The 25,806-nt window shown below is 42.2% G+C and overlaps 1 protein-coding gene and 1 long non-coding RNA gene across 4 annotated transcripts in view; both read left to right on the plus strand.

Annotated features, from left to right (window-relative positions):
* Positions 1–242: 242 nt before the first annotated feature.
* Positions 243–5,686, plus strand: LOC135187880 (uncharacterized). Its single transcript, XR_010307481.1, has 3 exons — positions 243–705; positions 1,278–1,796; positions 4,359–5,686. It is a non-coding gene; the product is annotated as an uncharacterized LOC135187880 (long non-coding RNA).
* Positions 5,687–7,737: 2,051 nt separating this feature from the next.
* TOP2B (DNA topoisomerase II beta) overlaps positions 7,738–25,806 on the plus strand; it is a 64,239-nt gene continuing 46,170 nt past the window's right edge. For 2 of the 3 annotated variants that reach the window (XM_064167082.1, XM_064167083.1), the window contains exon 1: positions 7,739–8,263. In XM_064167082.1, the coding sequence (XP_064023152.1) occupies positions 8,213–8,263 (51 nt within the window). In that variant the 5' untranslated portion in view covers positions 7,739–8,212. Of the gene's footprint in view, positions 8,264–25,806 lie in introns of all 3 variants that reach the window. The other variant, XM_064167084.1, reaches the window with a different exon arrangement.

A 25,806-nucleotide genomic window follows, 5' to 3' on the forward strand; every position in this document is an offset into this window, starting at 1 on the left:
GTGGTTGGGAGCCCCTCCTGGGGACTCTGGTTTCTGGGAGGGCTGCTGTGTTTCTGTATTACTTTTACCTCTTTCTGTCTCTAACTGTAACTGCTGTAACTATCTGCTTGTATATTGTGCTAAGCCACGAATATAAAGCTTCATTCCTTAACCTCCAGCCGTCTGAGTCTAGTCTGGGTGATTTCACAAGGTGTGTGGGGGGCAAACTGTCACATAGACTCAGCAGCAAAGTATCAGGTTTCAGTAGAGTGACTGATGCGTCTCCTTCTGAGGAACACACAAGAACCTCTAAGAATATCTTTATCTTTGGGTGAAGATCTTAGAACTCATTGGAAGGTAAGTTGGATTATGATACTTTAGTGTCAAAGTTTCCCAAAAATACATTGATACATAAATTGCATTTTCTAATTTCTGAAGATACATAAGAAGGAGGAAAGGGTGAATGGGACAAGCTAATACTGTGTTGCAGATTTGTGGGTAATGTCTATTGCCTTTTCCTGAGAACCTTATTCAGCTCATTGTGTTTGTTACCTGACAATCAGAGAACGTGAGCAATACTAACAAGGTTAAAAAACACAAACCATTCCTTCCCCATAAATTTAAAGAGCTACTCCTGATCTCCAAAGGCTCTGTGGTATAAAATATTCCAGCAGAAGAGGCCATGTGGAAAAACAAAGCTCAGTAAAAGCCAACCAACTGAAAAAGGTGAGTAGTTACTGTTTTGCTACAGAATTGTTGTAAAAACTTTGACATGACCTTACTCCAAGACACAGTATAAGAAAATGCACTCTTTCTAGTTGTGTGAGAGCATAGAATATGTGAGAGTATAGTGTATCACTAAGCTGTTCTTTGCAGACTTGGTGTAAAAGAGTGTGATTATTGCATACCAGTATTGTTCTGCAAAGAGAGCTATGCTTGCCTTTTTCATGCTTGGATCTGTTAGTAAAGCATACAGTACTCTTTCTTCTTTTATATACTATTTGCTTCATAGTTTGCCAGAAACACAGGGACATTTTATACTGCATTGATGAAGAATGTTTTTCTTTACTGTATTATAAGTTAAGCATAGAGTAGATTTCAAAAAGAAATGTATAAAATAATGAGGACTGTTGCTTTCAAAATCTTCAAGTTAAAAAACCCCAGGTATGCCCCCAAGCTCCTTTTAACACATCATGTAGATGAAAAACTTTGTCCTAGACTATTAAAATTAATTCCTTAAGTGTTCAGAAAGTACATAAATTCAAGATCATTCAAAAGATTACTTTCATTCCTTACAGGTGACTGCCCAGGATCCTAAATCTCAGAGAAAATACTGTGATCAGGACTCAGCTTCCTCAGGTGCTCAAGAAAGAAGTGATGCTCTTGGATCATAGAATCAACCAGGTTGGAAGAGACCTCCAAGCTCATCCAGTCCAACCTAGCACCCAGCCCTGGCCAATCAACCAGACCATGGCACTAAGTGCCCCAGCCAGGCTTGGCTTCAACACCTCCAGGGACAGCGACTCCACCACCTCCCTGGGCAGCCCATTCCAATGTCAATCACTCTCTCTGGGAAGAACTTCCTCCTAACATCCAGCACTGAAGCTGACCTAGGCTGAGATTCCCAAATTCTAATACACATGTGCTACAGCAAAGTATCCTTTGTTCCTGTCTAGTCAAACACATTGTCCTGGCCAATACTGAAAACTATTGTCGCTGCAACTTCTGCTACCTCTACCCACAGTGGCTACAGCCATACTTAGCAAGATGCTATGAGAACCACTGATCTGAATGGACATACTTCAGCTAAAACTGAGGTAATGTGTTCTTGCTTTAAGGAGGGGGGTGGAGGGGGCGGGGAGGAGAAGGCACTAAAGAGCATGAAAAATCTACAGAGAAAATGAAAGTAGGTAATGGAAAGAGAAGATAGGCATTGTTAGTTGGGTAAGAGTACAAAAGGACACCACAACCAAAACACGAAACCAGATTTAATTTGTCCCAACTGGAGTTCGATTTGTCTGCTTTCCTAATAAATACAGCCAGAAGAAAATGCTAATCAGTAAGACCACTATTAAAAGAAGTAACAATTGTGTGATATCTTGAAGAGATGTTCAAGACTCAGAAATACTAATATCTTAAAGGATCTAAAGAGAGAACAAAAGATTTTGAATGAATGTCAGTTATTGTTACTAGTATCTAATGAAACTGTAACAATACATGAGACAGGGAGCAGTGACTGGCTTTGCAAACCGCTTGTCTGATCACCCAAGGCATTGAATGCACAGCTTCTATTGAAAGAAATAGAAATGGCTGCTGCTGAGGTCCTGCAAACTAGGCCACCGGAGAAACTGTTGGGTAGCTGGAACAAGTAGTTTTTAGGGAGATGTACGTTTAGTACATGCTTACATTTAGCACTAAGAAAGTGGCTGAGTCTTCTGTATGTTACGTGTGTTGTAGCTGTTCAGCTGTACAACTGTCGCGGAGGGGCATTCTGCTACCTACGCCGATTTTGGCGGAGGGGAGAAATTAATTGGGGTGAGATAATATTACATAAAAATACATATTTATTAAACTCAATATTCTGAACTCTCCACCCCCAACCACTGTATATTAATATTAATATTCGTTCTACACAGTTATGAAAACATTCTAGGATAAAATATGTACAGTGACTTATTAATTAACTAGCAAACATTCAAACTATAAACAGAGAAGAGTTTTCACCGCAGCAAATACCGTTTGGGGTCTATATGCTATCTGCCCAGCAGGGGGCTGAAAACTGATTCTGCTCTATGGCAGAGACAACAGATATTTACAGAGGTATTAAAGCATTTACTCGCAACTCTTATTAATCAATAATCACCCTCTGGGGCTACACCACAGCCAATGCCAGTGTCCAAACTTCAGGGGATCTCTGCCCGTGGACTTTGAGGCTGGAACCCTCCCGGCTTGAGGGGAAAGGATGAATCTTCCCAGCTTCTAGGGAAATGACTGGTCCCTGACCTGGTTCTCCTGGCAAGGGATGCAATCTCTGCTTTGGTGCTGCAGGCTTCTTCTGGGTGCTTTGTCCAGGGATATGTAACAGGCAGGATCTCAGGTATAGGAGGAGAATATCGTGCTGTCTCTGGCATGGTTCTCACATGGCTAGCAGGCCATGTGTGCAGACAATCCAGAGTCTGCTTTCTGGTTATCTCCGCAGCAGTGGTGCTTACCAGGCAGTGAGAAGCAGCAGACATGCAGCTGTGCGCAGCTGCTGGGAGTCGGAGCTCCATAGGTAAATGCAATGCAGGATCTGGTCCTGATAACACAGTGGCGTGCAGATGTGCACAGCTGTTTGGAGACTATAGGCTCCACATATCATAGAATCATAGAATCAACCAGGTTGGAAGAGACCTCCAAGATCATTGAGTCCAACCTATCACCCAGCCCTAGCCAGTCAACTAGACCATGTCACTGAGTGCCTATATATATAGGCAGGCTTAAGTGAGCTCTGCAACTAAGGTACGCAGGCAGGGAGCTGCAAGTGGGTCAGAGCGTGAGGGTCTGAGCATCAGAGCTATGCAAAGGAGTATGAGCATGGGTCTGAGCTATGTAGGGGTCCGAGCATCTGAGCGCTGCTATGGGGTCTGAGCAGGGGTCTGATCACGTTGTATACCTGTGCACCCCTATTTATTGAATGTGGGCCAAGATAAATGGCTCCTTGGCCACTAGAATGACCAATCAGGTTGGCAGTCAGCCAAACCTTACCATAATAGGCAAATGCCACTTGCCTGGACTAACCCAAATATGGGGATCACATGGGCTTACCCCAGGGATACACGAGCTGGGTGTGTGGGGGCTCACACAACCTGTTTACAACCAGGGGTCCTGGCAGAAAAACATGTCCATGCAAGGCAGGGCATAAATAAGCCTCTTTTCGGGCCTACAGGCCCTCCACGACAACAACCTTCTTTCCCTTGTTTTTAAGTTCCATTATACATCTGATTTCTGTAATACTCTCACAACGTCTTATGAAAAAAAAAACTACTCTCAAAAGCCTAAGAATTGTCTACTGATGTAGGTAACCTGAAAAGGGGGAACAGTCTCCACTATTTAAAAGGGGAAAAAGGAAGACCAGGGGAGCTATAGGGTTAGAGTTAGTTCAGTTAGTAATGAAACTAATTGAAGTAGACAATTGTTTGGAAAATCTGTAGAGTATTTCTATTTGTACTACATGTACAAGAACAAGTAAGTCTCCAAAGAATTGAAACAGGTTATTAATTTAATGTCACAAAATAAGTGTAAAGTGTATTTGACAGAAAGTGGTAGTACCCAATTAGGGCAGGTACCATCCACCCAAAACAGGCCACTTAAATCTATTTCTATGTTTGTTTCAGCAGAGATCACTTGCGATGTTAAGAGCAGTCTCTTTTGCTTCTTCACCTCTGAGCTCCATGAAGGCAACTGCTTGTAGTCTCATAAGAACTCTGTCATACAATCCAACGTGGCCAATGCAAATGCTCAACATACTCAGATAAGTATAAAGGAAAAACCAATATAAGCAATAAGTCAGTAACATGTCATGCAGGTAGAGTAGTGTATTATGAGAATTAAAAGAGAAGAAAAAGAAGAAAACAGCTTGAACAGAGTAATTTCTAGGAAGACCAAAGAAAATGCTTGGAGGAATGTCTGCCTTCCCAGCATAATAGAGAGTGAACGTGTCTGACCGTGTACATTCAATGGTCACTAGCTGCCAAGAAGAAATAAACTCCCTCTGTCTTTCTCTAGTGTGTATATTGAGTGGATTGTCTTAAAGCTGGATCACTTTCTGCTAACTGATTCAGGATAAAGGATAGGAAAAAGCGCACTTCCCACACCACCAAGAGCCTGTTTACTAAAGAGCGGGACCTGATGAGGACGCAGTGCACTAATGTTTGTGACTTGCTCTATTCCTGCTATATAATGGTTCTCTACCACTGCAAAAACTTTGAACTGATGCATTCATGCTGTTTTTCCCGGTCCTAGCACAATGCATTGCAGCAGTCCTGGTTCATTATATATGATTCATTTTAACAAATGCTACACCAAGGGTTGGGAGCTGGAAAAAAACCCAAACTGTTCTAATAAGTGTTTTGGTAGGGCAGAAATCCTGCCGAACTGATTTTGGCCACTGCTTTCCTCCTCCCGCGTCAGGGTCTGAAAGTTGAGTTGATGGGCAGACAAACAATGGAGGGTTTGGCCCCAGCAAAGCTGCACCCCGAGGGCCAGGAGGCCATCACCACTGTGTGTGCTGCTGCCCCTCGACATGCCTGCGTCGTCGCAGGAGAGGAGCTTTGAATTTGTTGGCCAAAACAATAATGCTAGTGCCTATTGGCCAGTTTCATTTGCAGGATGATGTCTTTGATGGAGGTGTGATGTAGAGGCCAGGCCGTGCAGCGCTGACTCTCCGCCCGAGAAGCACCCAATTCACGGCTCCTGTAACTGGGAACCGCGGCAGCCACTGCCTGCAGCTCGCAGCAGCAATCCAGTTTCCTCTGCCTCTCTCTCTGCCTTGAATATTCTGTATTTTTACTCCCGGGATCACAGTTGCGGTTTTGGAAGTGTCTTTATGTGGGAAACACACCCAGGGAACCAGCAGGTTGTGAGTGTACGTGCCTGCAGTATAGCTTTGGATTTTTCCTGGTTTACTTCCCTATTTTCCAAGTTCTGATTGTTTAATTCTGTATTAATAAATACCCTTTGTGCAACTACTTACTGTGGACCGCAAATCCAAAAGAATCTTAGGGAATTTCCAGATTTAAAGAATATTAATAACAAAAAATATTCATACAGAAATGAATATTTATAATCCAGATTTGATTATTAATTTCCATATAAATAAGTTAGGCCAAACCTGCAGTACTAAGCAGAGCCTTGCAAAGCTACCTTATTCTTGTCCTGCAAGAAATGCTCTCTCTTATCTTGACAAAGTAGAAGAAAGGAGCCTGCAGGTTGGAGGTACATATGGCTGCAATAAAACTGTGCTGAACAGATAACTTAGTGTCCCTTCTAAGCGGACACCGTTATTTCCAGTAATCCCTGTGCAGCACTTAGATATTGGTTTGCTTTGTCAATTTCTAAGGAACCTACTAAAATTATGCTAAATAAGCTATATTTATTAGAAATTCTTCTGATCCTTCTCTTGGGGCACAACTTCACGTTACAATGGACTCCTCAAAGCTGGCTGCTCTATTTCCAATCCTTTTACTTCTTATGAAAAAAATTTTGCACGAGAAAAACCCTTTAAGCTATTACTGTTCAGCTGAAATTATTCTCCTCAGATACCAAATTGTCTACTAACTCAGATGCAGTGCTCCTACTCATCTTTCCTTTTGTGATGTTACCTCAGGAGTGGAACTGGACGGACTAGGTAGGTCTTCCTCACGCCGCACAGCAAATGAAGATTAATTATCGAGAAGCTGCATGCTGTGCAACTATTTTAGCTTCTCAGAATTCTGTAACCAGTCCTACATGTTCTATTCATGGTGGAAAGAATCTTAAATGATAAGTAGTTTTCATGCTTATACCTAAAATAACCTGAATTTTAGGCTTCATACACACGTCATTGAAGATTGGGAAGTAGATATTAAGTTACACCACAGGCTATGGTTTTAAATGGCAAATATCTTAGAAGAGCATTGTGCACTGTGTGCAGAACAGGGTGCTCTATTACGTGACCCTGTAATAAACCAATGTAGCACTGACCAGATGAAGTTTCAGCACAGTGTCGTTTCAACGTAATAGCAGCAGAATGAAGTTCTGGGAGATCTCTGAGCTGAAGCGCTCCTTAGTCTGATTACCACGGTCCGGAAGAGGGCAGTGGTTTATAAACACTCCCCTGCCTGGAGCATCAGGACTTTAATCCTATTGGAACTGCCGCTGGGTGCAGCGCTGGTGGTGGCAGTAGGGATCACTTACCGAGGTCGCGGCAAGGGCTGAACATACCTGCGAGGGCCTGTTTTACCTACTGCTCCCCTCCTCTTCACCTGCAGCCGTGCCCTGCTAAAACCGAGCCTTCCCCCGCAAAACATTTCCCAGGGGCCTGGCGGGAAAGCCAGGCTTCCCCTCCCTGCGAAGGCAGAGGGGAGAGGCGGGACCAAGCGGGACGCAGCGGCAGCCCAAGCACCTCTTTCCCCGCCGCTGCGCTCCCGCCCCGCTCCAGTCATTCACCCTGCGCTGGCAGCGCCCCCACGCGGCAGCCTCGCTGTTGCCACCCGAAGTGACGTCTACCGCGGCTCCTCCATGCACTCCCTCGATTAGTCGGCGTTCCTCCCTCGCAAGCCTGCCCGCCTCCGGCGCCTGATTGGCTCAGGCGCAGCGCTGGGGGCGGGCTGAGCGCCGGCCGGCGGCGTTCGGAGGCGGCCGCGGCGCGGTGCCGGCCTGGGACAGCGCAGTTATTGTCTGAGAGCCAGGCCCCGCCAGAGCAGCTCGGGAGTGGGAAGGAGGCGGGGAGCGACATCGGCGTCTGACACCGACACCGGCACCGGCACCGGGCGGAAAGAGGAGGCGAAGAAGGGCTGGGCCGGCTCCGGGTGTCGGCAGGGGGCGCTCGGGTGCGGGGGGCGGAGGCTGCGTGTGCGCTGCCGTGAGGGTGCGCGCTCGCGAGGAGCGGAGGCGCGGGCGGGGGAGGGGAAGGGGCTGAGGTTTTATTATTAATCTGTTTTCTGGGCCTTTGTGGCTGCGGGGGGTGGGCCTGGGGGTGAGGAGGAGTGTGGGGGGGAAGGGAGGTAGTGCTACGGCGGCTGTTGGTGCTGCCGAGGGGATAGAGGGACCAGTAGTCCCTTTAAATCAGCTGCAGGCCCAGCCGCGCCCGGCCGCTGCCTCCCGGCCTCGAGTTTCAGCGCGGCGGCGGAAGGACGCTTTGTGCGGGTGGCGCAGCCCGCTAGCTGCCGTACCTTCCTCGCATCTCCCTTACAGGGAGCTTTGCCTCCTTCGCGGGACTACGGGCGGCCGCGGAAGCCGTCGTCGCAACTCGCCCATCCCGGCGGGTTATTTTCCGTCGCCTCAGCTGTGCTTCTCAGCATGAACTAGAAGTCGAGCGGGGAGGTCTCGGTGTTGGAGCGATTGTGTAAAGGCGGCCGAGGGGCAGCGGCGACGCCTGAGGGGTTGAGGCGAGGGGCGGGCGCATCGTGTTGCGCGGCGAGGCTCTTTCTGTTCCGGCCTTCTCTCCTGCCTCCTTGCGCCCTCTCTTCGGCGGAGAAGAAACGGGCAGAAAATGGCAAAGTCTGGAGGAGGCGGTGGCGGTAGCGGGGGACTGACTTGGGTGGTAAGTTCTGAGGCTGTGTTTTGTTGTTTGTGTGTTTTACTTGCTTAATATTTTTCTTGTTTTAATTGTGTATGTGTGAAGAGTCTGGGTTGGGTTTTAAACGGGGAAGAAGCTGAAGGCTGCAGTGAAAAAGGAAGCCCTGTATTGCCGCTCGGTGAAGGGGTCGGGGGCGCGGGGTGCAGAGGTAGGGGGAGAAGAAGACGGACTGAGCTTGCGATTGGGATGGGCGTTACAGGAGAACTTGCAGCCGTGTGGGGGCTTCTCAGGTGCTCGGTCCTGCTGGGAGGAGGTCGATTTGTGAGCAGACAGGAAGATTCTACCTTGGATGGATCAGTAGGGCTGCTTTTTAGTTACTGTCCTCCATATAAAATGTCTCTCTCTCGTCCCGTAGAAGTCAGTCTTGTAGTGCTAGAGGATGGCCTTTGCAGGCTACCAGAACGGGCTTCTTTCTCAGCTGTCTGAAAAAAACATACCTGAAGTTCCTAAGTTTGAGATGGGTAGCGAGGAGGCTTTCAGAGACGTTCATGGGGATGGAGCTGTGTTGTCGGTATTGTATCTCGGAATTAATTGTCTTCCAAAAGTAACAGGGCAAAGAAGGGGAATTTTCATGGCTTCTCGCGGATTGGTCCAAAGCTGTAGCAGTTGAAATGGTGCAGGTCATTACTGACTCGAAATGGTAGATTATTTTGAGCCTTTTAAAAGTTGTTCGGGAGCATTAGTCCTCAGCTACGGTACAGAGGGATGCTTTTCGTCTGTAATTGTAGTGGATGTTCTCTGATTTCGGTAAGATCTCAGGAAGGAGGAGCGAAGATGACCCGAAGGGGTCTGGTTCAGCCAATCAATAACTTACCTGCCTTTCAGTGTAGAGTTCAGTAGAGGATAAGGTCTTTAAGCAGAAGGCAGTATATCTTGGTAGATGATGAGGTACCTGTCTCTTTATTTAGATGCATATGCTTTATGGAGTTAGGAAATTCTGTGAAGTCTTACTGAAGAGAACAATACCAAACTCATTCTTCTTTGTGTCTTTCTGCATCTTTGAGCTATTGGAAAAGAATGGAAATGGCATTATTGGGGTGAAGAAATCCTGTGTGTTCTGATGGTGAAGCTTTTATATGGCTCTAATTATTGCGTTTTATGTTGGTATTTTGTTGTCGTTTGGGGGTTTGGTTTTGTTTATTTTCCTTTTAAGGAAACGACAGCATGGAAAGGCATATTAAACAAGGAACAAGTTTCTGAGCGGTCTACTAGAAATGAGACACTTCAGATATGGAAGTGGCTTAACTAGAGAAGCTAAAATTCTTTTCCTTTCCTTTCTGCAGTATTTTATGAACTTTATCTACTGTGGGTAAATCTTCAGAATTAAGATTTTTACCACCTAAATTGGACTAAGAAATTGAAAGTTTTACAAGTCATATAGAAAACTGTAGATTGAAGTGTGAAAATCACCGAGGAGGCATTTTTAATAAAACATGTTGTTCAGTGTAATGGAAATTAAATTACAGGGAGTTAGCAGTTCCCTACAATTGAAAGTAATCCAACTTTCGAGCAGTAAAAATGAAGTTGGAGTAGCTGTAGAGGAATAATGAGATTTTAGTTAAAATGGTCCACTTTTTCTTTTCATTAAATGGTAGGATGTTGATTCTTTCTCACATGAATATTAAATGCTGAAGACAGGACTTATGAGCCAGTTCCTAAAGCCAAACCTGTTCAGTGTCACCTGCAGACCTGGCATACAGAAGAGCAATATTTTTGTGGCAGCAAAATGAGTGGAGCAGTGACTAGTAATTGGTTTAGTGTGTCAGGCTGAAAAAAGTGGTAGTTCAGGTGATGGTTCAGAAGTAGGTATCATATGCTGGCCTTGAGGATGAGAGACAGTAATAGTTTCTGGAGGATAAGAGGAACAGAGCTGGGGGCACTATTACTTTCAGGCATCTGGTTTTAATTTGCGTGCTGTAAATCTGCTGGATGTGCAGTTACTTGCTATTTGCTTGTAAATTGTTTTGAAACTAATTGAAATTCTTTTAAAAGACTTTTTACTAGTGTGGAATGCTTATTTTCCTAGTGATGTATTTTGTATTGTTGGTGGTTTCTTAACAGTTAAACAATTAAGGATAACAGAAGACTAGTTGTGAAGATGAGGAAACATTTAAAACCTAGTTTTCTTGGTTTCATACCTTCAGCTTTGATTGTTATTTTAAAATCCTGCTTGTTCATTGGCTTACCTAGCTAGGTGAGATTTACCTTGCAGTTGTGAAAAACACTCTTCGTGTGCTAGAGAATTTGTCTTAAAATTAATTTCTTAATGAGAACATCATACAAGCATTGGGTGATACCTGCTTTCCCTTTCAAAAGCAAGATGACTCAAGTATTAATGGAAACAAACAATAAATCACCTGTGTTTTCTGCTACCTGTTACAGAAATTAAAGAGGTGTCACTAGCAATGGTTAGCTGGTAAATAGGCATAAGTACCAGTGATGGACACACACGAGAGTGTACAAATTGAAAATATTTATTGAGAAAATAATTTATCAAAGGTGCTAGTTTGTGTTTTAATTGTTGTTGGGTGTTGTTATTTGGTTTTGTTTTGGCTTTTTTTTTTGTCTGATTACTGAATTTGATTTTTATTTTAAAATTGACTTCAGTTCCTTACTCGAATAGTCAGTAGGAGGTGGAGTTTTCACCTACAGATTGTTATTAATTACTTTTGGTGGATAATTTCCAAGGGATACCTGCAAAAGCATTAAACTGTATTGAGTTAAAAAAGCCTGGATCCCTAATGACAGGAATTTTTGCTGGTGAACATAACAGCATCTTCTGACAAAAGAAGTAAGAAAAGAAGCCTTTGTGTTTAGGGACTACAGAACATGTTGTACTAGTACAGTAACAGTACTTTGTTTTGCCTTTAAAAAAAACCCAAACCCACAAGAAAAACCAAAACCCCACTATATCTCTCATAGTGATAGTGAGGTCATTGCGAATAACACTGAAGTGTGTTGCTTCTGGTACAGTGGTAATGCCCACAGAGCTGTGGAGGGGTGCTTGAAATAAGCATCATTTGCTTCTCTCAATATTTGAGTCTTGCTTTTTAATACCGTCTGTCTTTTCTTTTGATACTATATTGACCAGAGAAATGATGGCCGGGGGTGGGAGGGGTGTGTTGTAGTGCATTTCATAGGCTTCAAGCTGTGTAGTACATCAGCAGCTGGGAAGCAGCCCTTGTTGAATTTCTGATTCTGGTGCTCTTAAGGAAGCAGTGTTGCAAAGAGATGTGATGACTCCTGAATATTCTAGCACAAGAGGGAAATGTCTGTGACTAAATTTGGTGAGTGACACACAATAGTTCTGAAGAGAGATTTGCTGGATGTTATGGCTTACTTGCCAAATTAAAATTGTTGCCTCATCCTCCACACCACCATCCAGTGAAATACTTTTGTTGTCTTCTTACTGGTCCAGTCTTTGTGATAGAGAGCTGAGTAGGTCAGGATCAGAGAAGAAATGGAGATCATACCAGGTAGAGGTTGGGTGATGGAACAAGATTTGGGTTATCTCCTTGTCTGCAATTGAGCCATTCTTCCAGCTTAATAACATATGTCTTCACCCCAGGTATTATGAGCTGGGGGCAAAGCTTGCTCTGGTGCAGGTGTGTCTTCTGTTTAAAAAAAAAAAGTTTATTTGCCTTTTTCTTCAGGTAGTTCAATAATGTGTAAAAAGCAGGAAAAGATTCTGTCCTTCCCCAGTAAGTGAGGATCACATCTGCTGGTTTTAAAACCTCTGTATGTTTTGAAGTGCATGCTATTAAACTTTTTATATGAGAACAGCTCATCTAGTTTAATTTAATAAAGCTATTCTAAAGTGTTTCCTACATCTTAATGCAATTCCACTTTACATGTAAATACAGTTTGCTGCTGGAAGTAGGGTAGTGCTTTTAATTATTTTGTTAAAATGGTAAGTCTGTACATTTGTTACAGCTTGGAAGCTGTGTCTTGAAGAGGTACTGATTTCTTTGTTTCTTTTACTGTGTTTTTTTGGTTTGTTGTTTTGTGGGTTGGGTTTTTTTTTCTGTGTTTTTTTTTTTTTAGTGAAACTGGTTAGATTGAAGATTCCGGTTCCTTCTTAATACACTTGTTCTTGCAACTGTTTTTAAAAAACTGTACAAATGTCTGCCTTTCTTCATCTGTCAAGTAATCTTCAAGGAGAGGTAAAGGAACAATATTTCCTTCTCTTGACAAAAATCACCAAAGCAGTAAAATAATACTGAAGAGTTCCTTTCTCATAGATCAAAGGAAGCCATGTAATTTGATCTGTAGTGTTGCTATGAAAGCAGTTAAAATTCTGTTGTTCCTGAAGCAAAGCATCTTTACCTCTGAGAAACTGATAGTGCAAGCTTCATTGGAGTTAACTGAAAAGCAGCTGTCCAGACTCTGGTAGGTCTAGGGTATTTTGACTGTAGGCAAGATAGTGTAGTTGTATATGAATGTTTGAGTCTTCTGTTTATTCCCTTGGTAGTTATGTTTTGTGAATAAAGATACAGAGATGACAAGGCATTTGGAGAAAAATGTCAACATTTTAGACCAGGTGATACAGAGAAAAGGTTCATTTAGTCTATTGCCTTCATGCATCACTCCAGATCTGTATGTTGTCTGAGGTCATGTGGTTTGGTTGGATTGTTTTTTCTGTCATACATGATTTAGTTGTCCTAACTTAAAAGTCTTTTCCACCACTTATGTATTATAATATTGTAATGGAAATATTGATGCTTTATATCATAATCTTCAGGTGAAATGGAAGCAAGTTAAAATGGTGCAGTTAAAGGAAGGCAGTTATTCTGTCATGAACATGAGGAATAAACTGGGAGGGAAGTTTGTGGTGGAGAGAAATGGGGGCAAGTGCTCCAGATACTTGAGAAAAAGCAAACCTGAAGCCGTATCATGTCAACCTACTCTTCCTGATACAAATCATTCAGAATTTGGCACGTAGACTTCTTTGCCACTTTAGTGATAAACATATATGTCAGGTAACAGGATATGATGAAAACACTGAACAACTTAAAAAATAATCTCAAAATAGTTCTGACATTGTTCCTTGAGTCTTTTATGGAGGAGGGAATTCTTCTAAGAGCAATTCTTAGATTGCAAATTAAAGAGTAGAGGTTTCATGGTCTTCAAGATTGTCAGCATTTTTTGTGAGCAATCCTGTAAGTCTTTCTGTAACTTTTGCAGGAATGTTCTTGTAGGAGGATGAATGGCTAAGGGAGACTTTTAGAGCAGTGCTTCAGCTTTTTTGACTTGTTACTGCCTTTTTCTCCTGAATTGCTGTAAATGTTTTGAACACCAAACCTGATTCTTTCTCGTGGAGTTTAATACAGGATTGAGAATGGAATATGTAGTGTATGTGAGACTTGTAAAACATTTCAATGTTTGTTGATGCTCCAGAGGAGCAGATGATGTATAGTAGGAGTTAACCAATAAAACTTATGTTACTTTTTTGTCTGTTTTTTAAAGACCACTAGATTATTACTTTATTTTCAAAATGTATTATTTTTGATACAGTAGAGATTACCAGAAAATGTGTCTGTGTTAGTATAGACACTTCTAATAATAGCAGATGCATGCGTTGTTATGGAGCAAACTGTGATATTTGAAATGAAGTTAGGTGGTCATCAGCCATAAACTTACACAGTTTGTTTGGGATAGTCTATAAGAGGAAAAAAATCCTCATTAATTTCCATTTGTGGTACTTTATGTTAAATGATTATGTTACTGTTGCTTTTCTATTGAAGATTCTAGAGCTCAGACTTAACAGTTTACTAGTCATATTGTGATCCTTTCTAGGACACCATATTTGTTGGAAGTATAAAAATTTCAAGGGTCACAGTCAAGGTGTTGTAGGATTTTAGTTCAAGGTACATATGTAAATAACATAAAGTTGTATCAAGCTTAATATACTGAAAGCTTTTATATTCATGAGAGCTCAAACATTTGTGTTGTAGAGTGAAGCTGCTTCCTAAGAGTGCAGTTGGTTAGGTAACCTCCAAGTAGTATTTGGGTTCTCCTCTTAATAATGAAAATGCTGACTAGAAAAGTAGAATAAAATCTCTGTGTGAGCCCAGTCACTACTACCAGTGTATCATGACTTGACTCCTGTTCCATGTTGCTATGCCAGTTAAAAGGACTGAGAAAGGAGCCTGTTCGATTAGCTCACACTATGTCTTGAATGTTGTCTTACTCGCGCATGAAGCTTTTTCTACAGTTATTTTATACAGTTGGTTTATTAATCTGAAGATAGTTCAACAGAGTAAAAATACCTTGTGTTACAGTATGGGTTCAGCTGGCCGTAGAACCTGTAGGATCTAGAAGAAGAGATCACAGAACTGCTTTAGGAATGAGATATGTGTCATACAACCTGAATTGGTTTTAAAAACTGTGTTCAAAAGAAGGTCTATCAGGTTGTGTTGTTTCCCCGCAAAGTAATCTTTGCAATTGGGAAACGTGATGAGTGTATAGAATATTTCCATAGCACTCAGACTGGTGGCATGGTAATCAGTAAAAAGGGCAAGGATATGGGAAGCACTGAGTTATAAAGACATGCTGCCAGATACTGATAGCATAGAGTTCTTACGTCAGTACTGTCATGTTTTGGGTAACGTCCTGGCATCTGCTTGTCTCGGAGCCCCAGCACTCTTCCTGAAACTCTTTGACAAGAATGTTTGCCTTTTTTAAATTCAGTGCCCAAATAAGGACTTGCACTGACACAGCTTCAGAAAATTAAAATAATTAATAGGTTTAATTTAGTAAAGGGGCAGGATTGTAGGCAATAAATGCGCTAATTGCAGGTGATTGAGCTCAAATGAATAAATCCCAGGTAGCATCCAAGAAAACTGGAGATGAAATCTTTCTGGTAATACTAATATATAATAGAAATGCATCAGAACTGAAGCTGTATATCGATTGTGCCATTCTTACCAATAAGGCATCCCAGTCTTGGATGGAGCAAAAGTATTGAGATGCTTGAGCGTGTCCAGAGAAGGGCGATGAGGCTGGGGAGAGGCCTTGAGCACAAGCCCTGTGAGGAGAGGCTGAGGGAGCTGGGATTGTTTAGCCTGGAGAAGAGGAGGCTCAGGGGAGACCTTATTGCTGTCTACAACTACCTGAAGGGTGGTTGTGGCCAGGAGGAGGTTGCTGTCTTCTCTCAGGTGGCCAGCACCAGAACAAGAGGGCACAGCCTCAGGCTGTGCCAGGGGAAATTTAGGCTGGAGGTGAGGAGAAAGTTCTTCCCTGAGAGAGTCATTGGACACTGGAATGGGCTGCCCGGGGAGGTGGTGGAGTCGCCGTCCCTGGAGCTGTTCAAGGCAGGACTGGACGTGGCACTTGGTGCCATGGTCTGGCCTTGAGCTCTGTGGTAAAGGGTTGGACTTGATGATCTATGAGGTCTCTTCCAACCTTGGTGATACTGTGATACTGTGAAAGTGCAGCCTGTTGACCATCCTTGCTTGCTAAATTCAGTCTTACCCTGTGCTGCACAGAGGTGTTCCCTTCGTGGTTTGTTTTGTTGTTTTTTTTTTTCCAGTACCCTAACCCCACTAGTTCCTGCCTTGAAAGTTACATTTAACATGAGTTTGGTGGAGAAAGGAGTAACTTAGTCATGTGTTTAGCACATACTCCTTTATTGTACTAAAGGATGTCAACTTTCACATTAAAAATTGCAGTTAATTAGACAAAGATTTTTGCTCTGGCACTACAGACTTCAGAATCTGTTTTGAATGTGCATGTTTTTGTTGTTTTAGCATTACTACATTAATTTTAGCTGAAATATGGTTATCTTATCATCCCAAAATTCCCTCTTTCAGCCATTTGGCAGGCCAGCTCAGTGGATCTCCGTTTCCTGAGATAACATATTTCTTGGTTGTAAGTGACTTTGGTTCTGGAGCACACAAAGTTAATTTGGTCTCTTGGGTAAGCTAGGAAGTTCTCCCATATCCACTACCCTATGACTATGGTCACTCAGTATGGAATCATGTTCCTGTAATATCAAATTTGGGATATCTCTTACAGTGTACTTCTGCCTTACCAAAATGCATTTCCAGTTCTGTCCATTCAGATATTGTATGCGCTGGATGGATCAATATTTGGCTTAGCATAGACTTAGTACAGTAAAGCACAAAGCATAATGGTTTCAAGCACAATTCTCAATACAGATTGGAGTAAACTTTATAATCACGGAAAACATCTGGTTGGAAGAGACCTCAAAGATCACAGAAGGATGTGATGGTACAAATCACAGGCTGCAGGGAATACTACAGCCTCTCCCTGGTAACATGGTGTTTTGTGCGGTGTGAGCAGGTAGATGATCTACTCAGCCAAGCGGCACAGCTGCAAGGTGAAGTTGAAAAGCTGCAAGATGAAGTGGAAAGGCTTATGAGCATTAGGGAGGCTGAAATGGAGATACTGGTGAAGCCAGGCTCTGCCCTGTCTGCAACGGAAATGGGAGCACCTGCCACATAGCACCCGGCAACAAGGGACCCCTGTACCATCCCTGAGGCAGGTACATCAGGAGACACATGAAGAGAAGGAGAGTTCCCTGCTCTCCTGCCACCATGCTAGCAGTAACAAAAGAGATGGTGAGTAAGGGTAGAAGCAGGATCCTGCTCAGTCATAGGCATCCCCCTTCCCTTCCTACACCCTTCCTCAGATACATTTACATCATAGGTATGAGGCAATGAAGGTAGAGGGGAATGAAGATGGAGACAAGGAGCCATCCAGTGAGTCTCTAAGGGCTTGTCATTCATCTCCACACCTTAGGAGTTCTTTAAAGAGGAAGAAAAGGAGGGTAATTGTAGTAAGTGGATTCTCTGGCCTTGCATAACAGGTATGAGGCTCTGCAGGAGTAACTGGTTGTGAGCAAGGAAGAGGGAAGGCCAGAAATACCATCCATTGTATGGGAGGAAATACATATCCAAGTGCGGGAGGAAAGCAAAGGCTTGGGCTCTCTGCACATGCGCAAGAGATCCTGCCTGCATCTCTGCAAACCCTGGTGCCACTGGTGTTCCTCTCTTCAGGATCTGTGCAGGGAACCAGAATGACACAGCCTCACCATTGTGGTGGATAAAGTCGATGCCGTTTATTGAAGCGAGTGATGGTTCTATAATGGTTCAGTAAAACATGTAGAATTCTGGTAGGTTGCATAGTAGAACATGGTCTGTCCACACACAGAGAGGCAGACTTGACCAACTTGCCCTCTTCAAGGCTCCCTCACACAGCCAGCTGCAGACAACAGCTAACTTTCACAGCTTCAGACAACAGCTAACTTTCACAGCTTCTCTACTGGTCTTCCCAAGGCCACTCTTCTGCAGCTGTTCCTCCTTATCAGAATGACCTAGCATTACCCTGCCTGTTCTCCTTATTTTCAGACTGCTCAATTCTGCTCAAACCCCGACACCCTGGTTCCAAGAGGAACCAGGATGAGATCAGAGATCACCTGCCTCTTTCCCAGCACCCTTCTAGAGCTTGGGAAGATCTAGAAGCCTCTCGATAGCAGAGCAATTCCAGCCAGGGACTACCTCAAAATTTCTACCCCACCACAGTGAGTAGCACAGACTTTCCCTAGAGCTCCAAGACTGCCTACTTAATTAGTGAGGCAAAGCCATTTTGTGGCTAAACCTTTACAATTTCTCTGATTCTCCTAAATGAATGAATTGTCCAAAAGAGTTTCCTGGCCAGATTAGAACTCGAAATGAATTTATTTGTACATAGTTGTAGGCAGGAGTTTCTGGAAATAAAAATAACTACATCTTTTATAATTCCTGCTTTAATTGCCACAACTAAATCATGGGGATGGTGCAAACATGGCAGCCATACAAAAAGTGGGAGCTATCCACAAGCAAGAATTCTCCAAATGAGAATACTGCAGAGCTGGGGCACCATAAAGGCAGGAACCTCATGCTTTTTCTAGACAGAGTGTCCATTTGCCGTATATACTGTGCAGAAGAAGCCAGCCAACCACCAGCAGATTCCCAACGCGGGCTTCCACACGAGTCAGTACGTGTGGAAAAGGTGCCTTTGCTGTTCCTTCTTCAAGCCCTGGGTTGAGGGGGAAGCAGTTTCAGTGCCTTCCTTTTCCCCATTCAGATCTCCAGAGATGGAGGTGAGAAGAAGGAATTTGGATTGTCCTACAGCACATGAACATCTGAAGAACTTGAGAGTATACTTACACATGGTACCACATCCATGGGTACTGAGGGAATTGGGTCCCTAAACTGTGCTCTATTATAAGGACATGTGGCATGTGCTTTTCTTATTCTTCTGTGCGAGGGCTGTATTTGCATTTCAGAACAATCATGGCATATAATATCTTTAGGAGACTAAAGCAGAAAAGCCAAAACAGGTAATTTTTGTTCCTATACTGCTGCCTCTTCTCTCTCAATTTATGCTTGATTGTCAGTGTAGAAGATGAACCTTTTTTTTGCTGCCTAATATAGGAAAGAAAGAATTGGCAGACTAAACAAGCACAGATTTAGGTTTTTTGTTTGTTTTCTGTCTGCTTTATTTTTCTTGTGTGTGTGTGGTTTGTGGGTTTTGGTGTCTTGATTTTTTTTTTATAATTTGTTTGTTGAGTTTTGGGGTTTTTTAAATTTATTTTGGTTTTCTTGTATTTTAGAGATAGTTTACAGTGTGAAGTAAGTGACAATCCTCAGTACAGGATTAAATCTGTGTAAATAGGGAGACACACAAATGTTTTTCAGGATATCAACTACTTGCAACAGTATGAAATTTGGCTACTTAAAACTTCCACTTAAGGAAGTCAACCGAAGTTGTATACTGCAGTTATTGCAACATTTGAAACTGATGATGAAACATTATGTTCTTGTGTTTTCTTGTTTCTTTCACTAGGTATAGTTTCACCCTCTGACTGCTGAACTGTCCAGATCAAATCTGTATTAAGATTTAGTATGTTGAAGTACAGCTATCTGCAGCATAGGTAACCAAACTCAGCATGATGACTCAACATGATTTCAAAATGCAAGGAAAGATGACATGACTTATTTTTTGTCAGAAAAAGACAATAAAAATGCAAGTATCATTTAATATGAATGTCGCACATACTCTGTTACATGCAAAAAAATCATTGGAGGAGACTGTAAGAAAAAAAAAAAAAAGGAAAATGTGAAGAGAGAAGATGCCAAGTCCACAATTGTGAGATGTTAGATTGGAGATAGACAGTAAAATTTCTGTTGTGAAACTGTTATCTGTGAAAGGCTACTTGAGTTTGGACTCTTGATCACAAAAGAAAATAATTACTGTAGCATTTGCACAGTACAAACTAAATTTGTAATAAAAACAGCTCCAGAAGAGAAACTGCAGTCATCACAGTCATACAGGGCAAAATGGTTACTGTCGTGAAACATGGTTATGATGGTGTGTACAATTGTCTGTATGGAGTAACCTGTGAAGCAGCTGCTATTAGTTGAGAATCAGTGTGTCATCCCATGCAGTTACCACTGTGCTGTTTAAGTGTCTTAAGATGCTATCTACATCTGTGGTCACAGTACAAAGGGTAGTAGCACGTTTATAAAGAGAGATGCATAAAGTAAGTTACAGCATTCCAAACTACCCAAGAATGGTCATCCTGCTGACTTGCGTGTGTGTGGATGTGTATATACATCATTTGTCTGCAGAGTTAGAATTTCTGAGGGATGATGAAGGATCTGTAAAGTCTTGAATGTGACAAGAGTATTGGGAAAGGTGAACAGTGTGTCTAAAAAAAAAAAATTAATTGGCAGCATGAAGATGGAAAAGCAGGTCCTCAAAATAGGGTAACCTGTAAACAAACAAGAAACAGTTACTGTAGAGCAGAAGACTTAAGCCCCTTGACACTTAGTTAATTCTCTTTAGGGTTTTTTTGTGAAACAACAGCTGGCACGGTTTTGAGAAGTTGTTGTAGGGTAAGGGTTAAGTGCTGGACTCTAAGGTGGAACCCAATCTGGGAAATGGTTAGGAGCTCTTACAATAGGAAGATCTTTCGTATGGGATGGGGTACAAAAGGCGAATGAGACAATTCCAAAACATACAGAAGAGATTGTCAGTTTGCTGCAGTGTTTGCTCAGTTTAAAAAAAAAAGTGGGGACAGTGTGATGGTTTGGGAGTTACCTGCCCTCTGCCCCTCCCCCCTCCCCCCCCCCCCAATGAATTCACCCAGACTACACTCATGTGGCTGGAAGTTAAGGTATGAAGCTTTATATTCACAGCTTAGCACATACATGAGCAGATATTTACAATATGTTACAAATATATACAGTTATATAGAAGTTAAAAGTAATACAGAAAAACAACAGCCCTCCCAGAAATCAAGAGTCCCCAGGATGGGCTTCCACCTCCTCCCACCTTCTTTCTACCCCTTTCTCTTATCCCAGAATCTGCCTCATGTGCAAGGTGAGTTGGAATAATCAGCAAGGGGGGTTAGAAGCAGAATGATTAGTTGGATTGCACAGATCGAGCTAGAAGCCAGGGAGGAACACAGACACCGACAGACTCCTACAGACTGTCTTATCTGTGTTTGTGTCCTTGTTTTTATATGTCTCGGCAAACATATGAGTGACATAGACATCACCATTGTTTGCTTTTCACAGCCTATAGTCTAGTTTTTCTCATTAAAATGTTCCAGTTAGCTTCAAACCACCACAGGGGCGGAGGGGTGGGTGGGGTGGGGGATTTTTGCTGTCTTGCTATAGTTTTTGCATTTTAAGTAGTTGAACCTCAGCAGGTGAAAGTACTTCAAATTTTTAAAAAATTTCTCTTATAAATGATCAGGGAAAACATAATGAAAAGGTTATGGAAGATACTTGTGTATCTATGCTATGATTCAGTGATGAAGATATTTTTGGGGGTGATATCTCATAATTATTTGAATCAGAACAGGTTAAGCTAAACCAGCTGGTTAACCTGTCTGTTCCCCCACCAAAGAAGTGAGGGGAAAAACAAACAACACAGAAAACCAAGCCTCCATATTGGGACAAAAAGAATGGGATAAGAGTTTCCTGAATAAATGAGATAACATGCACAATTACCTTAGCCAATTTGCAGAAAAAGGGTAGTGCAAAGCAGCAGCAAGCAGAAGCGAGTCAAAAGCCCAAGCCAGAAAACTGCCCCCTTATTCCTCTTTGTCCTGCTGCCATCCCAGCACAGCAGCCAGCACCCAAAACCCCAGAACCCAAAAGCATCATACAAAACAGGAAGCCTCCCATGTTACAATCTGAACTTCAAGGCCTAATATACTTTACTCAAGCCAGTACTTTCATCTTTTAATCTGGCATGACTGCACCACAGTATTAATAACAGCAGCAGATTAAACTCAACCTATGACATTGTAAATATCACTTGAAGTCTAAGAATGTCCATTTATGACATATGAAGTCTAAGAATGTCCATTTATGACATATGAAGTCTAAGAATGTCCAGACTTGGAGCTGGTCTTCTCTCTTAGAGTACTACACAGTCCAAATAGCTTGGTCTGGGAAAATGCAGTTCTGTTGAGTTTCTGATGCTTATGTACCTGGTTAATAATGATAGTTTGTGGCTTCTGATTTTATGATTGGTTTTACAGTATGCTAAGTTATGTAAGTTCTAGATGTTTCTAATGTGTATTTTATGCTTACAGAAGATGTGCTATACTTGGAGGGCTGTGCATGTTGGAGATTTATGACAATGAACGTCATCAAACATTTAGGTAGAGCATACATTTTGAAAAGGTGTTCATGATATCCTAGTTAAAATTACAGTTGGAGAGTATAAGCTCCTCCAAGCTGTCAGACATTTCACTGTAAAAAAGAAATACATTTCCTCATGTTGAAGGCAAGGGCTTCTAGAAATCCTCTACCAATAATTCTGTTCCATCATAGTTTTTCACGATCTTATGACACTTACTGTGTCATAAGAAAACAGACTCTGATCTGCTGACTTTTGGAAATGTGTTGAGACAAGTGGAATTATTTGAGATGGGAATATTGCAGCCTAAATTTATTAGGCTAAGATTTGAGTTCTTACTCTGTGTTAATGCATTACTGAGTTGTGATGTCTGGTTAGACCCTACTCCTTGGATTCTGTACAAGGAGACGTGTTTCAGAGCTGTCGCAGACCAATCCTAAGACAAATACTGATGTATAGGACATCTGAAAAAGTTTCATGTGATAACTGCCTATCACATACTTCAACTGTAAAAACTTCTTGAAGCTTAAAAATTGGGAGCAAATGGAACAGTTCCATTTGAACAATATTCTGGTGGTCTTTACACCTGTGATTCATTTGCTTTCTTTGATTTGCATTTCTCTTCCCTTCTTTCAAACACTTATACTTCACCTGAGAAGTATTGTTTTCTTTTTCTGCTAATCAATAGTTCCTTTAGAACAAGGGAGCATAGTAAAACAGTGCTAGTAGAGCTATTCAACAAATGAGCAAGCTAAGGGTGATTCCTTTGAAGTATGATGCCAAAGATGATTATGAGGTAAAGCTTGTAAGGCCAGAAAGGTAGGACTGTGTGCATATATATGTATATATACATGTATATATGTGTATATATACATATATTTTATATATATGTGTGTATATAAGATTATGTACCCGTACAGTGAAATGCATTGGAAGCCTGGACATCATTCTCAAAACCACTACAATGAGAAAGGTCCAGAGGATGGCCACCAAGATGATCAGAGAGGCTGGAGCACCATCCTTATGGGGCCAGACAAGAAAGCTGGGAAGGGACATTTTACAATGGTTTGTAGGGACAAGAGGGAATTGATCAACACTTGAGAAGGGTAGATTTAGACTGGATATTAGAAAGAAATTCTTCTCACAGTAAGAGTGGTGAGACATTGGAATAAGTTGCCTAGAGAGGTTGTGGATGCTGTCCTGGAGATGTTCATGGTCAGGCTGGACAAGGCCATAAGCAACCTGGTCTAGCAGAAGGCACCTCTGCTCATGGTGGTGGGAGTTGGAGCTAGGTGATCTTTAAGGTCCCTTCCAACTCAAACCACTGTGATTTGATGATGTTGTGATAACTGGTAGTGCTTTGTCATGGAAGGCCAAAATAGGCCTGAACATTTCCTGGCTTGCCCAGATACGTTTTCTGCTTTCCCTTCTTCTGCTGATGGGGGAAGCAACCTCTGGGAAGGAAGACAAAGGCTGCTCCATGTCTGTCCAAACTTGTTTGCAGGGTACCCGCATGTGTTTATACACTTGTCTGTGTTCTGCCCTGAAAAGGTAAAAGTAACATCCGACTTTACCTAGTATGGTTAAGATTGGAAAAGTACCATTCTGATTGGCTAATCTGTGTTCAAAGACCCATTAGACTCAGACTACATTGATAAAAGATGTGAGCAAGTAACACCATGTGTTGCTGTCGCCATTGCTTTTGCACTAATGTGCACTCTGCTTCTGGCAGTGTTCTGCCTCGCTGCTGTTGCATCTTGCCATGCTCTACAGCATCACACTCTGCTAAGCTATAAGCTAGCTCTGCTGTACAGTAACAATCCTGATACTTTGGGCTTGTCTGCCTGGAAACTGCCTTAAGTGCTTCCACTTGATAGGCTTGCTTAGCCAACTTGAGATCATACTTAGACTGTGCACTTTGGCAAGACATCCTGCCTGCAAGTCTTCTGCCGAGTCAGGAGCCAAGTTGAACCAGAACCAGGCCTGAGATTGTCTGCTTCTCTCCCAGCATGCCTGCTAAGAGCCTGGGAAGTTCAGAAGCCTCAGCGGCTGGCAAGACACCAACAGAACTCCCTGCAAGTGTTTGGATACTGTCTGGAAACTGTAGTTGGGAAATAGTAATTTGTGAGTAAATAGTCAAAAACCTCTATAGCAAATCTTAGCAAAACTCTGTAAGTGAATGCAGGTGCCTCTGCCTTAGTGCAGAAAGGAGCTTCCTGAGTCCATCTAGTGGGCACACAATATATTAACTGCAAGAAGCTCTTTTCCAGTTCCATTGAGTGCAATGTTTGTATTGATGCCAGTTATTTCTGAAGTGTTGCAGAGTCTGTTTATTCTTTGTATAATGTTGTGACCATGCGGAGCACCAGCTACTGTTGAGGATCGCTGTGCAGGTAGTGAGAGTCCAGAATATCAAATTTAATAAACAATATTAACTTTGGAAAATCCTATCTTATATCATTAATTGCTCTCCATTACGTGGCTCTTTAGTAACATCTCTCGTTCATCCTGTTCTATCTATTTTTTTCCTCTTCCATATATCAGTTTAATGTATCTGTTTGCAAAGTCATTTTTCCTTTTCGCTTGCTTAGTTGATCCATAGCTAAACGTTTTAGGATTGTGGTGGTGTAGCAGCTTAAGACCAAATTACCGTGAGGAGACAATTAACTTAGGCGCCAAAATGCTTTAATCACACATAAATGCAATTGCACCTTCCCTGTTTGGAGGAGACATGATGTGCTGCAGAGGAAAAGTCATCAGAGTTAGCGTTGTGGTTCCAGCTCTGCTGCACATAATCTTGGTGCAGGATTGTGAGGTCTCCTGAGTTTTTTCATGCTCTTCCTGTGATGCTGTCAATTACAGGACTGGGTAGTAGAGAATATTTGATTGTCATTTGGCCTGTTCAGGTTTATTCGTTGCTAAACAGTTGGCTGTTGTCATCACTGGCGCACACAGTCTGCTTGTCTCAAAGATTCTTGAAGTATGTTTCATAGCATTTCTGTAAATAAACTAGAAAGATGTGGTCTCTAGATCTCTAAATCTGGAAAAGAAAGGTAATTTTCCTTGTTCTGAATACAGTGAAATGCTTTATTCCTCCCATGCCTGCTGGGGGGGGGGGGGGGGCAGGGAATGAAAGCCTCAAATTTCTAGTAGAAGATGGAGAAGATAAATCGGAATAGTACGGAGCAAATTGTCAGTGTTAACTGTATGTGTAGGTTGGTATTTGGCCTTATTAACTCTGTTGAAGAAGTTTGGGAGAGTTCAGTATTGTTTCCTGCTTATTCTTACGTGTTTATAGCTTTCTTACCCTTAGGCTTCAGTGCTGTTCAAAGCTGCAACAAAGGCTAGGTTGAGAGAGAAGTGAAGATACCACCTTCTTGCTGTGAAATGTACACAGTAACTGTGAACCAGCATTGGTATTTAACCTGTATTGACTTTATGTAGAGATCTACTCGGAACAGCAAAATGGGACTAAAATATTTAACCTGAGTGGCATGTGGGTGATGTCCTTTTTATTCATTTGTTGATGTTTTTTTTACTGGTTATGTAAACATACATCAAAATTGGCAAACCACTTGTTAGAAGATATTAGGCAGGTGGTGACATTTTTGTTCCTGTTACCTCTGTTAGGTAAATCATGTGAGTTCAAGCTCTATTTGTAGTTATTTTGAAGATAATTCTAATTTACAGGCAAAATTTCTTACCTAGTTTCCTGGCTAGGTATGCCCTTGCTGTCTCAGAATGCAACGATTCTACATTTGTGTGCTCTGAGAAATCTTAATTTCTCCTTTTCTGTGGTTTCAATTTGACAGGAAGGAGGTATTTTGTCAGGAGAAATCTTGCTG

This window comes from Pogoniulus pusillus, chromosome 28 (assembly GCF_015220805.1).
Source record: "Pogoniulus pusillus isolate bPogPus1 chromosome 28, bPogPus1.pri, whole genome shotgun sequence".
In the NCBI taxonomy this organism is placed as follows: Eukaryota; Metazoa; Chordata; class Aves; order Piciformes; family Lybiidae; genus Pogoniulus; species Pogoniulus pusillus.